Source organism: Hippichthys cyanospilos, chromosome 4 (genome assembly GCF_059441005.1).
Source record: "Hippichthys cyanospilos isolate Australia breed blue-spotted pipefish chromosome 4, RoL_Hcya_1.0, whole genome shotgun sequence".
NCBI classification, from domain to species: Eukaryota; Metazoa; Chordata; class Actinopteri; order Syngnathiformes; family Syngnathidae; genus Hippichthys; species Hippichthys cyanospilos.
In genome coordinates, this window is record NC_142372.1 from 14876094 (window position 1) to 14893734 (window position 17641).

At 42.0% G+C, this 17641-nt stretch overlaps 1 protein-coding gene across 3 annotated transcripts; it reads right to left on the reverse strand.

The window, feature by feature from the left end:
• Positions 1 to 550: 550 nt before the first annotated feature.
• mapk6 (mitogen-activated protein kinase 6) lies at positions 551 to 17220 on the reverse strand. Of its 3 annotated transcripts, none has more exons than XM_088412555.1 (8): positions 17041 to 17220; positions 9632 to 10541; positions 9151 to 9468; positions 4606 to 4750; positions 4279 to 4443; positions 3690 to 3885; positions 3428 to 3545; positions 551 to 2824 (listed from the first exon to the last, which is right to left on the reverse strand). In XM_088412555.1, the coding sequence occupies exons 2-8, from the start codon at positions 9866 to 9868 to the stop codon at positions 1760 to 1762; spliced, it is 2244 nt and encodes a 747-aa protein (XP_088268681.1). In that variant the 5' UTR covers positions 9869 to 10541; positions 17041 to 17220; the 3' UTR covers positions 551 to 1759. The 3 variants fall into 3 exon arrangements, with proteins under 3 accessions (XP_088268681.1, XP_088268682.1, XP_088268680.1); XM_088412556.1 differs by lacking the exon at positions 17041 to 17220 and adding an exon at positions 13840 to 14062; XM_088412554.1 differs by lacking the exon at positions 17041 to 17220 and adding an exon at positions 11524 to 11675.
• Between the last annotated feature and the right edge of the window lie 421 nt (positions 17221 to 17641).

The following is a 17641-nucleotide window of genomic DNA, read 5'->3' on the forward strand; positions in this document are numbered from 1 at the left end:
AATTTTGTTTGCATACCCACAATTTCTGAGAATTTTAAAATACATCCAAATTTGTCATTGTATATAGCTGGTGCACTGTAAGGCGAAATTGGAAGCACTGCTCCAAATTGGTGCATATTAAATATGAACAAACAGAATAAATACGATAGATTGAAGCCGTTTTATAGATTCCAATTGTTATTTTCAATGCGTTCTGGTTTTGTTACTCAGTGGCGATAGCTTTGAGCAAATTGAGCAGACCGAGACCAACAACCATCCGCACCAACACCCAAGGGCAATTTGGAGTGTCCAATACACCGAGCATTGGGAGTGTGGGAGGAGGCCGCCTGCCGGAGGACCCACGAGTGCACGGGGTGAACATGCAAACTCAAGCTGGAATTGAACCCGGGACCTCAAAACTGTGAGGCAGATGTGCCAACCTTATACAGTATTAAAAAGCTACATCATTATCTAATCCAGTTTAGCTTCGAAGTTAAGAATGCGTTGATGAGAAGCAACTTATTGCACTTTAAAATAAAAATAAAACAAGGAGTAATGACAAGAGGCCAGCTGAACGTTTGCTTGTAAGTTTATTTTGATATTTTGTAGAACAGGAGAACCGATGATTACAAAAAAGTCCATGTGTTCTACATGCTACACCTTAACCTAATTCAGCATGCTTGCCTGAAAAAAGTACATAGAAAAAGAGGGGGGAAAAAAAAAGACATACAATTAAAACTGACGTACAATATACTCACCATTTACTTAAACTGTACCTTTCTCTTGCCTCCATGCACGCAATGTTTTATACATCACAGAGATTTAAAAAAAAAAAAAAAATTAAGACTTAGGTGCTGCTTTAAACCATAACTGTTTTTTTCCACAATGAACAGAACGCACCTATAAATAAAAATATCCACTTGGACAATATTGATGGGAAAAAAAAATGGAAAGCCTCAACACAGATGAATTTGTATCCTACCATAAGAACATAAAGGAACACTTGGACGCCCAAACAGTGCTGAAATGAAAATGGTCGGCCCAACTCCTCGCTCTTCAACAACCACATTGAAATGACACAAATCTTTGATAAAATAAATATCGCACATTTGCTAGAAATAAATAATGATCACTGAAAAACACCTCACTATATGTTAAACGCTAACGTGAGACAGAGTTTCATCTATGAGACCACTTCATTTCACGGTATGAGGATGGTCGTGGTGTGTAAAGCACTAGTGCGGCTTCGAGTGTCTCTCGCGGCTGTTACCTTGAGGTAGATAACACATTACATTAACGCCTACGAAAATGGTTGCTGCTGGCATCATGTGTCACATTTACAGTATGAAAGGGCTGTAAAGGAAGCTTTCGAATATGTCGTCTGAAAAAAACAAAACAAAACAAAACAAAAAATCCATCGCATTTCCTCTCGTCACAGCCCAGTGGCCAAATTCTAATTCAACCCAAAAGTCAACCGCCGTCCCGCTGCCTATTTTCCGTTCATCTACAGTACGTAAGTGTGCGAGTGACAAGCCAGTTCAGCAATGAGGGTGTAGACCGAAGCCCGTGAAGGCCTGGGCAACAAGGCTCAGAGTGACCCAAATGCCTGACGTGTAAGAAATCACCCAGATCCACTCTTAAAATTGACTTTTAAAATAACAAACACAATTTAAAATAATAATAATAATAATGATAAAAAAAGTAATGAAATGATTCAAGTAGAAGATCAAAAAACAGGACAAAAACTAAACCGGCCGTCAAAGAGAAGATGCTGCTTTTTCTAGTTAAGATGTTTGAAGATGCTGCTGTAGGTTTTGTGGGCGATCTGCGGGGAGCATTTGACAGCACAGGGGGTGAGGGATGCCTGGATGGACTTGAGAGGCAGCTCGTCCGGGCCCAGCGTGTCCAGCTGCACGTTCAGCACGATGTCGGGGCGCCGGGTAATGAAGCCCTCGCACGGCTCTCTCTCTCTGGCCTCCGGGGTCTCCGCCTCCAGAGCGGCGGCGGGCTCGGCGACGCCCTCCTCTGTCCGGCCGAACAGGTGGTCCAGGTAGCTGGTGTACGTGCTCTCCTTCTGGAAGTGACCGTCCCAGCACGCCTCGTCGATCAAGCGGCCGCTCTCGGCGGCGCGCTCCCCGGAGCCGAAGCCCTCCCAGGGGTGCGCGGGCCAGGGGCCGTCGCTGGCGACCACCGCCAAGCCGCCGCCTCCGCCCAGCTGGGCCAGGTTGACCAGGCACTTCTCCTCCTTCTCCTGACTTATGGACTTGGACATGGAGCCCGAGCGAGGGGTCTCCAGCTGGGAGACGGAAGAGTTGAGCTCGTTGAGGAGGCCCACCTCGCTGAGGAGGCCCGCCTCCTGGCAGGCCTCGGGCTGCAGGCTGAGTTTGATGGTACTGGCAATGAAGGAGTCAAAGTCGAAGCCTTGCTGGCCCGGCGGCTGCGTCTGATGTTTCTCCTGCTCGCGGTCTTTCTCGGCCACGCCCTGGGTCTTCTCGGCCTCGCGCATGGCGATCTGGGCCTTGACCAGCCCGTTCTTCTCGCACTTGCTTTTGGCCTTGCGGTCAGCCTTCTCCTTGCTCTGCTGCTCCTTCCAGTTGGAGAGGTCGATGATGAGCTTGGGCTCATAGTAGTGGTTGACTTCACTGTCCCGCCAGATGAGGTTGTCCAGGTAAGAGGGGGACACGGCCTTGTAGTTGCACGTGTGGCTGCATTGCAGGTCGCAGTATTTGTTCTCGTGATGCTCGTCCGGCCACGACCGCTCCGACGAGAATGGAGTGGAATAATCGAAGGAAGGCTCGTCCAGGAGTATTTCCCGATCTCTGTCGGCGTACTTCCGAGGATCCACCTGCAAAGAACACATTTTAGCAAAGCGACTACTTAACCTCCAGAGGTGGGAGGGGTACTTTAGGATAGCGGTCCCCAACCACTGGTCCGCAAGACTGGTGCCGGGCCGCACATTAAGACCGAGAAAATGGAAACCGAAGCCGGTATGAACAGGTAACATAAGCGGTAAGTGCAGGTATGTTGTTCTTATTCCTCACTTGAGATTGACATAGTGGCAATATAGCATCGAAAGTCGTTTGCGTGAAACGTGTGCAATGTTTACTCCCCATTTCCACCCCCAAAAAAACCCTACTAAATACTTAATGCGTTTTAAAAAACAAAAAATACAACCAACGTATAAAAATCAAAGCAGGAGAATAAAAGAAATAACTCAAAAAGTCCAATATAAGCGATGCGAAAGTCAGAAGTCACAACAACTACTACCGAGATTTTTTTTCAACATTTCTGGTAACGTAAACAAAACAGCTCAACGTGTAAACCTTGAAACTGGAGCACGAAGTCAAGGTGCAAAGTGCACTCAATCTCCCTGCTGTTTTTTGAACACTGTCACGATGGCACCAATGGGAGAATGTTTGATTGTCAGTTAATATTCAATCTCACGCACCTGAACCACTTCTTCATCCGTGACGTCCGAGAGGGCCCTCGGGTCCACTTGGACTTCTTCTGGGTCATGAATGCTGTGCAAATGCCAATCAGCTTCTGACAACTGACTCTCATGATACCTGATAAGAAGGCAAAAACACTCATAAAAACCAGCGCTGGCTAACTAGCTCGGTACCTGCCTGACCATTCTCCTTTTAACCTACTTTTTTTTTCTTTCTTTTTTTTAGCATTCTGCTAGTTAGAGAGCGCAAGCCATCACTCACCTGTCCCACGTATGGCTGTGGCTCTGGTCCATGAGCAGGATATCGTCAACTTCATCTTCGATGTGGAAAGGATGGAGCGATATGGGTTCATCCAGGGGGAAGGAGTAGTCAGCCATGTAGGGGTGGGCCAGCGCTTCTTCCGCAGTTAAACGATCCATGGGGTTAAAGGTCAAGATCTTCTCCAAGAAATCCAGGGCTGCAGGTTAAGGCACATGATAAATGAGTCGCAAACTTCAAATTGCCAGTATACTTCACGAGTGCAACAGTACCATAGACACCCCACACCCCCCAAGTACATCAGGATTTGTTGTTTGCGCCCCCAAAATATCACAACTTTTATCCAACCATCAATTTTCTTGGCCGTTCATCCTCTCAAAGGTCACAGTGTGCTGGAGCCTAACCCAGCTGTCTTTGGGAAACTGGCGGGGGACACCCTGAACTGGTTGCCGGCCAAATTCAGGCAATGTTTTTTTAAATGTCTGAAACAAAACTTTAAAATATGTGGGAGGGGTAAATATTTCCTGGGCGGTTCCGGAACAACCTTCCCCGCGGCAAACGGGGGTTGACTGTATTTCTAGTGGATCGATACCTTGAGGACTGACGTCAGGCAGCAGTTTGACGAGCGGCGTCTGAGGTTGGGACATGTCATTGCGGATGAAGACTGGTATGACGCTATGAAGCTCCTGGCAATCTTCCTCTCGCAGCACTGGGATGGACTCCAGGATCAGCTGCATCTGCTCCAGTTCATGGGCCCCTGAATGAGTAGGTGGACGGCATTATGGAATATTCACCACTTGCCTGAATGTGTTTCGAGCAAGGCAGAGGAAGTGTTTGCTTTCTGCTTAGCTCTGGGCTGTTTCAACAAACGACAGAGTCACTTGGCAAATATGGCATGACAAACTGTGTCAACATTTACCCGCAAAGAGTGTTTTCCCAGTGAGCATCTCTGCAAAGATGCACCCGGCAGCCCACATGTCGATGGCTTTAGTGTAGTTGTTTGGTGAGAGCAGCAGGCGGGGAGACCTGTACCATTTGGTGACCAGACCTTCAGACAGGTGACCCTGCAGTAAAGAGAAAACGGAGGCACTGTGAGAATGAAGCAGCACACCAAGGGTAAAGCCAACAAAAGTCCGGACTTTGAAAAAGGCAAAAGGATCAATTGGACCATGATGCGTGCCGTGTCACTGCAGAGTGCGGTTCATGCACACGGCACATCAACAGGCCGAAGAGCACATAGAGACCATTGAAAGGGTGGATATCAAACATGTGCAGGTCCTGTCAGTACTCTAGAGCTGGATAATCCCTCACTGTCACATTCACGCCAATCTGAATCAAGGACAGTGAACACAAAAGGAAGTTGGCCTCTGATGGACAACTACACTCTCACTGGCCTCATATGCTTTGGTAGCTTGTGGTGAGGCCAAAACAGTCAGCACATCACTGAATAAGGCTCCTGTTTCTGCCCTAATTTAGCCGCAAATGCTCATTGGCACACTATACTGAGGCATGTCATTGCTGTGGCTGGCGACCAAATGACAACACGACTGAGTGGACATTGCAAAAAATACCCGATAGATGAACGTTTCGGCTCCGCTCGACTCCCGTAAATTAAATCGAAACACTTTTTCCACAAAGACAGACGGACTGTAAAAAAAGTAGAACGGGTCTGGGCAGGTGGATGAGTCAAAGGAGGCACATGTGCAAAGACATCATTCTAATCCCAGGGTGACAATGAACTACAGATAGAGGTGACCAAACTTTAAATAACATCTTTCCAATTCCAACTTATTCTAGTACATCTGGCACAAATAAAAAAGAAACTTTTATTACTACCAGGTGACCAGGATTATTAGATAATCCACTTTGGGAAGACCATCACTCTAAATTATTCATAAGCACATACAACGTTGAGACCTTCGGAGAAAAGTCTTAAAACTGAGAAGATATAACTTTTTCCCCTCAGTCGGTCATGTGAGGTTTGGTTCAGACTTCAGACATGCTGACGGCTACAAAATTGGGTCAAGTGTGGTTTTGGATTGTGTAGATTGGTCTGGATTCTTGTGAGAAGCCCTATGATCTGTTGAATTCCAAAAACCTTTGGGTCAACCCAAGCAAAAACCCAAAGCTTGATGATAGACTTTCACAATTATATTACATGTTCAAACTTTTTTTTGGGGGGAGGTAGATGTAGGCCAAACATTTTACACGCACAGTCCAGGCACATACAACCTTGACACACAATGTGCTTTTTGTGTAAAGTTAAACTCTCCGTATGCGCCAGCAAATTCAAATTGACAGTCCAAATGAATGGGTGTGAAACACACGGCTTTAGTTTTGAGTCAAAGAAAGAAGTAAGTTTGTCCGGGGGAGGATCTGAACAGCTCAGGTCAGATGGCTGCACGTGAATTCCAGTCATTCTTGATGTAGAGCCACCATGAATAGAATGAAGGTTCACACACATAGCTTGCTTTCTCAGAACAAAAAGGAGAGATCTAAAGCTTCACACCCAAACTCAAAGGGCATTAATTAAAACTAATTCTGAAGGGAGTCAGAAGTTATTTTATTAAATGCAAGGACCCAAAATAAATGTGGGTTAAAGTTCAGATGTATTTTAACAGCGCTTGAGGACCAAGAAGCCATGTACAAGTGATTCTTTATATTGCTAAAGTTACTAAGCATTGTTTTGGTCCAAACTGAAAAGGGAAAGTCCAACGTGGTTGTGAAAGCAAACTTGCAAAGTGATCAAGTTCAACTAGCCAAATGACACTATCGCACTCCCTGTGTCTGCAGGACAGCTTAGTGCGGTGCGGTTTGGGGGGTGATGGGTTCATTTTCAAGCAAGACACCCCCCCCAATAGGCCTGAAACATGACACACTATCAAGGCTGCCATTGCTATGTAAAAAAAATAAATAAATAAAAAAGGCCAGTGTGTGGTGGTGATAATTGCATTCACCGGCCATACCTCTCTACCAGCAGTAGATCACCATTATTATCATGGCAGAGATAGACAAAACACAACAGCCGGTTAAAAGTCAGCCCTGACTACATTGACAATAGCATTTGTGACCTTGGCAAAAAGTCAGCAGACGATGGCCAAACACAAGAGGACTGATCCGGGCCAAGCAGCTTTTCAATTTCTAGAAGCACACATGCTTGGCATCAAGAAAAGTGCATCTATTGAGGCCAAAAAACAATGCAGCGGGATTATATTAACAATTGTGGGATAAACACTTTTCTTCCCAGCATGTGAGCAATCACCTTCGTCTTACAACAGCTTTTGGACAAGTATGGTCCCTCCCTATTGTGACTCATGTGAGAACGTAGTCAGGGATGAATATTTACCACAGAAGTGGCAGTGGGCATGAAAACAACAACACTTGTAACAAACATATTTTTGTGTGACTATTTCAAAACTACAACAAAGTGTCAGCACAGTAACCAGCTGTAAAATGAATGAAGCAGCAGCCAGCCAGCCAAAAGGATTGAGTCACGTGGGCCCTTCAGACAGACCAATGACTAATCTGTGTCACGTGCGATTGTCTCACTGCTTCCAACGGTGAGAGCCAGTGAACCTCCCCAACCTACATTTCAACATCACACCACCATATGGGCTTCAAAGAGAATTCCCTCATCCATTTAAAAGGGTGACAACTCTCTCACACACACACACACACACACACAGGGACAATAAAAAGCCTTTCATCAGGCTATGATACACAGAACATTACATCCCTCTCCATTATTAAATAAGCAACAAGTCCTCAACAGCAATTCAACAGCAAAAATGCTTAAACATATGGAGATTACTTTTTCTGAATAACCACATTTGATGCACTTTTATAAACTACAACCATAATTTCTAAAAACATTGTTGTAAGCCACAAACCTGTTAAAGTTTTAAGTTGAAAGCAAAATTACAGACAATATGTTCACTGTGATCAAACAGAAAAAAAACTTAAATGGGTATTCTGTAATCGCATAAGTTAAAAACATTAATAAAACATGTGAAAACTAATTTTTCTAAAATAAATTGCATAGCCTAACTGTACTTGAAAGATGTACTGTATCGTGGGTATTCTGTACTCGCATAGGTTAAAAACATTACTAAAACATTTGAAAACTAATTTTTCTAAAATAAATTGCACAACCTAACAGTACTTGAAAAATTTACTGTATCGCATTGAAAGAAAAAAAATGCTATTTGAACACTTGAAATTGTAATTTACTGTAGTTTGGTCATGCTATGAATGTAGCACAATGAATCACTGGTTTATATGACTGACTAGCACAGCAGGCAGGCAGCATTTTCTCAGCATGCAGTGGCCACTTGTTTTTTAGTTTTAAATAATTCTGTTAATAATGCTAACGTATTTTTTTCTGACATAATAAACAACACTTTCAAAGCGAAAAGACTAGTTCAGTCATTTCAACACCTGTTGATTAACACGCACTGATAATGATAACCACTTTTTTGAATTGCTATTGTGTTGGTGTGTTAAAAGTGACTTTGGAAATGCTGTGTATATTTAACACAATAGGTGGTTGGAAATGAAGAAATGATTGGTAATGTGTTTTTCCAAAAAGTTTCACTTCTCCTGAGAAGGGAAAGAGAGGCGTTACCTGACAGAATGTCTTATTGACTTCCTGCTATGAAACTGCGTCACCCCTGGGATGACCACATTACTGTGCGATAACATAAACACCACACGGCAATGGGAAATCACTTTGCCTTTTGGTCCCTCTAATGCAGTGGTTGTTAACCTTGTTCCAGACACTGAACCCTACCACTTTCATATGCACATTCAACAAACCCTTCTTTAGTTGGGGGTGGGCTTTTTTTTTTAAAAAAAACATGTCTGGACATTACCTTGTTTAAATATTGATTAAACCTTGTTTAAATATTAAAACTAACACAGTTCATGAACTAGCCACAAATCACATATCTGCAAACCAGTGGGGCTTAAGATATCCGTTGAGATATGCGTGGCTTCACCTAGGAAAGTGTCACTCATGTGATTTTCACAGAAAAGTCTGTTCCTGTTTTTCTTATTTATATCCAGGATTCTCAAAAAGGACTGCTCACAAAGATTTGCTCTAACAAATGGGATAAAAAAAAAAAATCCAGGGCCGAGCCCTCTATTTGTATTTTTTTTTTGCTCACATAGAATGGATTAAAATATTAAAGCAATAACACCATGTACTACGTCGTCAATCACAGGTTGACTAATGAGCGCACTAAATCCACCGCAACACTGATTGGCCAAGCAATGTAACGTGATCATTTGCAGTCAGTAATGTCCAAGCGGGGCGTGTCATGACGAATTGACACTATGAGCTGCGTGTGTATTGACCTCTGCAGCCGAGACTCCACCGGACCCCTGAGACCGACTCGCCAAACACCTATGGTTCCATCGAACCGATGTTAAGAACCACGGATCTAATGCCATGCGTCTTTCTTACCTTGTGGGAGTAGTGGGGGTCCATGATGCGGGCCAGACCAAAGTCCCCAATCTTCAGCACCAGGTCCTCCGTGTTGACAAACAGGTTGGCCGGCTTGAGGTCACGGTGGAGAACGTTTGCAGAGTGGATGTACTTGAGCCCCCTGAGGAGCTGGTACATGAAGAGTCTAGCGTGGCCCTCGGATAAAAGGCCGCGCTCCAGGACCTGACACAGGTCTGTCTCCATGTACTCTTGCACTATGTAGACCGAGTTGACCTCGGTCAGTGACACCACATCCTCGGTTAGCCTGCGCCCGCTGGGGCCCAACGTTTCAAAAACCTAAAAAAGAGGAAGGGGGCAAAGGGTATCACAAATAACTTCTCTGCACCAAGTTCATTTTTATGTAATGAACTCAAACTGTAGTTTTACTAGTTATAAGCTGAAAGTCACACACATCATTCCAACAGTGGTCGCCTTTCAGGGGTGGCAGCGCACACAATACCTTAACTATGTTGTCATGGTCCAGGCGCCTTATAATCTTAATTTCTCGCAGGGCATGCTTGACACTTTGGGGATCAGTCAGGATAATCTTCTTCACCGCCACACGCTTGTCACAGTCTGTGTCAACCGCTGAGAACACCAGGCCATTCCCTCCGTAGCCGAGAGGCTTCAAGTCCATGTAGCGAGAACCCAGGTCGAAGCCGTGGATGTTCATCAGCGACTCAAACTTCTCAGCCATGATGACTACCTAAGTGGGGCCTAGCTAATTTTGTGCCTCTATTTTGCTTTAATCTAACTTTACACTAAAAGAAGACACCCCCCCCACCACACCAAAAATGCTTCAGACGGGAAGCGAGGCACGCCCTAAATGCAGTCAAACACCACCCAGCTAACTCCCCGTCCGCCACCTCCTCCCCTGTGCAGTCGTCACTAGACTAAGGTGTAGTTAAGGTTTTCCATTTTGAGTAGGGACAATTTTTAAATTCCAACACCACTCCTGGTGGGTGGCTCAACTTAACAGAGCAGCTCTTACGCTCAAAGAAATCAATGGAATGAATGTTGAGGCCAATTAAAAATCCACTGTTAGGCTCTAAAAGCAAATAATTGCATCCTCGCAGTGGTATACATTCAGTGTATAACTGGTCCTGAGCAGCTTCATGGGAAATGAGCCTATTTGCACTTTTTCTTCTTCTTCTTCTTTTTTTTTTTTGCTTAAGATGTTGTTGCGTTTTTTTTTTTGTTTTTGTTTTTTTAACCTTCTGAAAAATATTCCTATGGCGTGACCTAATCAAAATGAATTATCAAGAGCCTGGCCTGTATATTGCGACGTTAATTGCGAGCCTCAGTGATCAGGTGGCTCAAGCTCGCCACAATCACAATCGAAACTATCCTCCATTTTAATTGGCTAGAACCTGAAAGACAAGAGCAAACACAAAACAAAAACGTCAGCCTCAAATTATATAATTTTGCTGCTGCTTGAAATTTAAAACACGTAACAAGTTCACACAGGGGCAATGGCGACAATAGAAGTACAGGTTTTTGGAGATATATCAGTAAGAGTATTCTGTACTTTGCTACAATAAGTAAGTTTCTAACTAAACTCAATTTTTATCACATTGTAATCGACTACAAGAAAAAAGTTTATATTCGATTACTCTCTGGAAAAAAAGATGTTGTCAAAAGGAAGTAAAAGTTGCAGTCAAAAAAATAAATCCAAACTGCTGAAAACGCTTCCTAAACAATTAACATTGTAAACACTTTTTAGTACATTTGCGATTAACAAGCCCGTCCTAATATGGACCACTTTTCTTTTTTTATATCTTTTATTTCCCAATTTAGTAGTAGTATCTGTGTGAGTCACTAATTGCAGCGAACTGCACCCGCCCGCAAGTCCCCACCGGGGTTTCGCTTGAACCGATTTCGACAACTTCTAATGCTATAATAATCACGAGCCCGTGAAACTTAAAGACGATATTTCATGATTTTACACCTGAAACTTAAAGACGACATTTCATGATTTTACACCAGAACGTGACACTGTCCGCGTCATGGGACAGATTGGCGGAAAAAGGAAAGGAAATTAGCTCCTTTGATAGCAGACTTGCCATCTGAAAGTATGGAAATAAAAAGCCGATGTATGGATATGAAAAGCCACCTAAAGATTTAGAACACATTGTGGAGATGAAATAAAAATTAAAAGGCGTGTAACGACCACGGATTTAGTGTCATTTGGACGGAAAAGCCCACGGTACAGACAAAGGGGCCGTTGTTGGCGAGGCGACTGACTACGTGGTACAAGCCGTCCCATTTGTACAAAGCCGACGTCGGAAATAAACGACCATAACGGCCTATTGAGAGTACCAGATGCATCCCGAATGAACGCGGAATACTTACCGTTCGTATTCGTCGCATTGGAATCGAGATGGATGGAATTAATCAGACCGGGCCGAGCGCTCCACTCCCGGAGCTGAGCCGACCAAATGCAATCGCCATTTAGCACAGCACAGACACGCTAAAGGCGACGTGACATCACTAGGATGCCTTCAATGACTGTAGGTTATTCCACAGTCGCCTAGCCATCGAAAGGTAGGAAGGTAATGTTTTTAGAAAAAAAAAAAGGTTTGCAAAATTGCATAAATGTTCAAGTTTGGAAACTTTGCGCGTGACATACAAAAGAATGAACGGAAATCACTTGATCAAATTGGTGGGTTGACTTTATGGAAAATGCAAGTTGTTATTTTAGAGCCCGGGCCCTAGTAGGATTATTACTGGGTTCAAATGCCCACTCATCTGTTCCTTTTCGTCACAATAGCGATGAGAAATTCAAACGTAATTGCATTTTTTTCTTTTTATGTGTAGGACTCTCATTCAGCTCATCACAATAACTTGTGAGCGTTTGTACTTGAGGCAGCTGTTCTTATACTTAGAATTTGTCATGTTTCATGTTATGGTTTGTTTTCCCAACTGCTAAAAAAAATGATGATGATTCATAAAATATAGTTGGAGAAAACATATGTATATTTTAAGCAACCAAATTCCATTTCATTAAATTGCTACCAAGTCATACGAATACCGTATTAATTGAGTTGAGTGAATTTTGCATTTTGCGTGTTTTTATAGTTATGCTTTGAAAATTATATTTTTCAATTAAATAACCTCAAATTCCAATTCATTTTCCATCTATTTGTATGTTCTTTACAATATTCCAATGGAAATGATCTTATTTGTAATACAGTGGTTCTAAAATTACCCATCAAGTAAATTTACTCCGAATTTTACACTTCTAACCCCCATCCCTAATTGTAACCACTTCTCAAACCTGTTGCTAAAACTTCAACACAAACCAGAAGCACTGTCAAAGTGTATACTATGTAAGTGTAATATGTAAGTGTGTATACTATTCTTTATGTATCAACATTTTAAAATGCCAATGCGTCTTTGTTGAATGTAACAAATGAAGCATGATAACGCGAGCTTTCACTTTTTTCCGCCAAGGTTATTTTCCACTTCATAGATTATGTGATTTTGGAGTGGCTTTGAACGCAACACCACGGATGGGCTTTGTGGCCACGTGACAACGCCTGATTCAAAATCCAACGGGAGCTTTTCTCTCTACTACAATAATAATTCTAGGAGAAAAACATGTTATTGTGTGGAATTAAACACTTAGTTCAAAACACACTTAACCTCATTGCACCAGTATAACCGCTTAAAGCTATATTCAACTATAGTCCCCTCACACGCAGTCTTTTAGAAAGGCAAAGGGAGATGCTGGTAGCGTTTAAAACATGCTTAGTGGATTGCTTTATGTCATATTTTTCTAGCACAAATATAATAGACACTGGAGGGAAAACATCTCAGCGGGCAATCGTGTAATAAATGTCAAGTCCAAGGGCATCTTTAATCATTTGGGGACCCAAGGCAAACTCAGTCACAGGAGCCCTCTACATAATGAACCAGCAAAGGTTTTTTTTTTCACCTCAACACAAAGTCTTCAATAATTAATTCTTTAATACTCAGTTTGCGCACTATGCAATTTATACAAATATTAATCACACTTGACTATAATTTACCTTTTGCACCATTTTAATACTCACAAAGATAAGAGTAAGAAGATAAGTGTCATTTGTGCCACTCTCCATTTCATCTTTGCTGCTTCACCCTAGCCTGACACTGATAGCTGTGCTACTGCTACAGCCAAGTGTTTGGGTCTTGCTGCTTTAAGTTCCACGCATTCAGTGTTGATAGGTGGCATAAACACTGCTTTCCTCTTGCCTTCTCAGGTATTTCAGCTTTTAAGCATTTGAATGTGGTTGTAAGCATGTGAAGTGATAGTAAAATAGTAATTGCTGAAAAGTGTTCAAAATTCTATTAAGTTTTTGATCGACATTTAGGGCCCCCAGAATTAACAGGGCCCCAAGCGATTCACTGTGGTATATTTCCCAAATAAGTCTGGCTCTACTAAGACTTAGAACATGTTTGTTCTTTCAACATTGTGTCGCTCCCATTCTGTTGTTTCTGCAAAATAATGTCACAAATGTGCTTCCTTTGCTGTTTCTAACGATTGGGATCCAACTAAATATTTGTTTCGTCTCACTGGCTTATAATGCTGTTGTCAGGTTAAAATTAAGCAGTATAGTATTAGCAGCGTGTCAGGGAGGAAATTCCCCAATGCAGGTCTCACGCACTCACACGTACACAAACACTCACTGCAGTCGGCGGATTTACAAATCCATCTGGCTTCACGCACAGCGCGCAAGCTCTTTCTCTTCAATTACCATCCAGTCCGAAGGTTAGGTCCACGAGAGCAAATATGACAAAAACCAGCCTTGCGTTCTTTACGTCTCTCCTCATTTCATTCACGCTGCGTATGGAACGCTGTGAATGGAAGGACGGACGTGCGCGGGGCGGGATGGAAAGGAGCGCATATCACAGCCGCAGCATCATCAGCATCCGCAAGGCACACCATGTGAGCGAGCATGTGCTCCACAATGCGGATCCCTCAGCCTCACACAGGCTGGGATGGGCTCTGCTCGGTCATTCCCACTGGATGCTGCACGGGATGCGGCAGATCTTACTGGTCCGTTTTAGAGCGATATTTAATTCTGCATGTGGCCTTACAACTGTGAAAGACGTCAGTCAGCAGCACTTACAGTAATTGTGTCTACCGGTAATTTATGGTCAATATCTATTTTAGAGGTCCATAGTTTTTTGTTTTTTTCCCCGCACCAGTGAAACAATTCAGCACATTAGTAGAAATGATTGTCATAAGTTTGAATGCAAATAAACATTTCTAAGTAAATTAATATGTTCCCATCATAACACTACCAGACCCATCTGGAATGCAGATCACAACATCTGCAATCGTGGAATCTCTGACTGTACTAGCACCAAAATATCCACGGGTATGTTTTGTTTTTCTAGTAACATGCAACTCCACACTTGTATGGCAAAGTTATTCTACTAGAGAGCCGGATTTCAACTAGGATACAGCGGAATATAGCGGAACGTCTGAGTCTTACTAGTAAGGTTTTTTTTCACTTCGAGTGCAACCTTTAACTTTAACTAGTATGATATGCAACTCTACAAGTCATCAAGTAAACTGTTTGGGGATTCATTTCAATCTAATCTTTGATTTCTAGTCCAAGCACCATGGACTACTATCCTCCTTGTTCTCATTAGTATGAAACTACAGTACAACGTACAGTACTGTATAGCTGTAGTCTATACTGTACCAAATAACATTGCGAGCACGCAAGTAGGGCAGTTGCTTGTAACTGGTGAGGCAACTGCAAATAAAGGCATATTTGACGACGTTGCGCTACGATTACTGCTAATGACAATATAGAATTGTGAGTTTACATGTATCACTTTACTAGTAGATCTAGGTGCATGCATATATCTAGTGCACAGAGTTGCCTCACTAGTAGCACATTGCGTACTGAATTAATACACAAATAACTCTCCATAAAACTGGTGGAGAATTTATTTGACATGATTGATTTTCATTGTTAAGGTTTTACCAACGCCCTAGTCAGCCACAAGTGGAACTTGCTCTAAGAAATGTGAATATGCAAGGGCAAAAAGCACACTAAAACATGGACCTTAAGCTGGATATGAGCGGGAATAACAAACAGTTAAACTATGTTCCATAATTAAAAGCAGATACGACATTAAGTTGTGTCTAATGAGGTTGCAAAGGTGATGTTGACAGTGTACTTTAAGCTGGTGTTCAACCTCATGACGTCTTATGTTCACTCGGGTGTAAAGTTATGTAAGAGACACATTCATGCATGCATGCGACACTAGGTTCTAATGACATGTCAAAAGTAACGCAATGTCTCATTGCAAGAGCTGCTCAGGACTCTGGAAAAACACATCTTATTCTCAATCATATATGTACAGTATGAATGTATTAGCAATACATAATGTCAAGATGTGCATACTTGAATAAGTGTAAGGGTGAATGATTAAATGTTGCTATAAGTGACCTGTAATTGACTTCCGACCTGGTGAAATCTTCCCTCTTTACAAAGTCAGCTGGGATACCTCAAAGGACCCTGAACAGCATGAGCCTTATGAAAAATTGGATGGATAGATGAATGGATGGATGGAAGGTGTAAATTGTATGGATTGTAAATTGTGTATTTTGTATCTTCTTTTCCTCAAGAAATAGCAATTGATTAACACATCTGCATCTTTTTTTCTAACTCCCCAATTTCCATCATAATTCAACAGATAGTTCAAAAGACAGACACAGGTAGATCGTTAAAAGCTGCACAAAGACTGGTATTTTATCAGATATCAGAATCTGACGGTATGATAATCTTATCTTGAGCAAAAATATCACGGTACAGAAATCGCAGCTCTGAAATATATTAATTTTAAAATCTTTTTTGAGGTTAATAGCCATTTTTCTATTTTCAAACAAAATATAAAATACAGCATTTGTTATAATGACAAACATTTATCATGCACCGTACAATAATATTAAAAAATAAATATAAAAGCACAATATTTAAAAAAAATATTGATTTAAAATTAACTACCGTCGAGTGACAGTAGTTTATTTCAAATCAATCATTCAACGACTTTGCGTATCAATTTTTAGTACAATATGGATTCTGTCATTTCATGTCAATGTTTGCTTTCTTGACCCACACTTTAGCTCGATTGACTGCTCGCGTCCTATCTTGAGAGATATTGGTAAAAGTAGCATACAATAGCTTACAGTGGCACTGACGACGACAAATCAACAAGTGGATGTGATTGGCTGCGGCAGCCAATAATCTGAGTCACACGGAGGGGAGGCTCCCGCTGCAGGCTGCAAATTGCCAGTTAAGGCAGACGGCAAAAACCTTACCAGTTTTGTCAGATTTGGACGGTTTTAAGTAACCATGCCTTACAAAATTGTGATATACTGTCCTATTGCCATTACGGTTATCAGCCCTTGCCTAGCACACCACTTTTATTTCATTTGTACAGTTTTTGTAATATATTTGAGAAAAAACATTATTCAACTATTGTTCTCTTAAACATGTTTTTTTTAATTTTAAATTTTTTTGTACAGTCACTTTTTTACACTCTTTGTACAGTAAATGTTCAAGTGCAGTTCAGTTATGTTTAACTTTTACGTACAATACATTTTGCACTATTTTTTTTTCTCCTGCACATACTTGTGCCACAATATTATTACTGTTTTGACATAAATTGACCTTTTTTGTGACACTGTTGACCAATGTATATTCATCATTTGTTAACAGCGGTGTTAACAGCAGCACGATTTTCAAACACAAATATTAACACCCAAATATTATCAGAGCCTTCTCCATTTTCGTGAATCTCATTTTCTCAATGATTTCACAAATTGAGGTTCCATCACGTTCATTCAGACCTGATATTGCCACTTACTGAGGTCGAGGCTCCCCTGATGTGACCGGCGCAATAACATGGTCCCCCAGTGAGCAGTTTACTTCAAGTTATACATCCAACATTGCTTTCAGGCAGTTAGACAGGTGCAGAGCTATCAGTACTATATATCCAGTAAATGTATGAAGGTACTGTCAGAGCGTTGGCGATGTGTGATCCTACTCCATGTGCCTCTGTTTGTGAGGCGGAGCTCAATGGGGCCTTAATATAGGCCAGGCCGGAGAGGGGAGGAGACTGCACTGTGTATGGCCTGGCCTGTGTGTGTCAGACCTACTATCATTTGGGTTCACTGCTGCACTGCCACTGTGCCAGTGTTTCACAACCTTTACTGAGTCAAGGCACATAATTAGACACGCTAGAACAATCTCGCACCACACCGCCAATAATGTTTTCAAATATGTATTTTTTGAAGTTGACATAAACTGAACACATATTAAAAATAGAAAATGACTTACTTAGAGCCTACAACTCACCTCATTTCATTTCTGATGAGTTGTGTAGCTCACTTTTTCTTCTTGGTGATGGCTATAAGAATGCAGTTAATGGGATTGTATTTATTTTGAGAAACACAATTTAACATCTT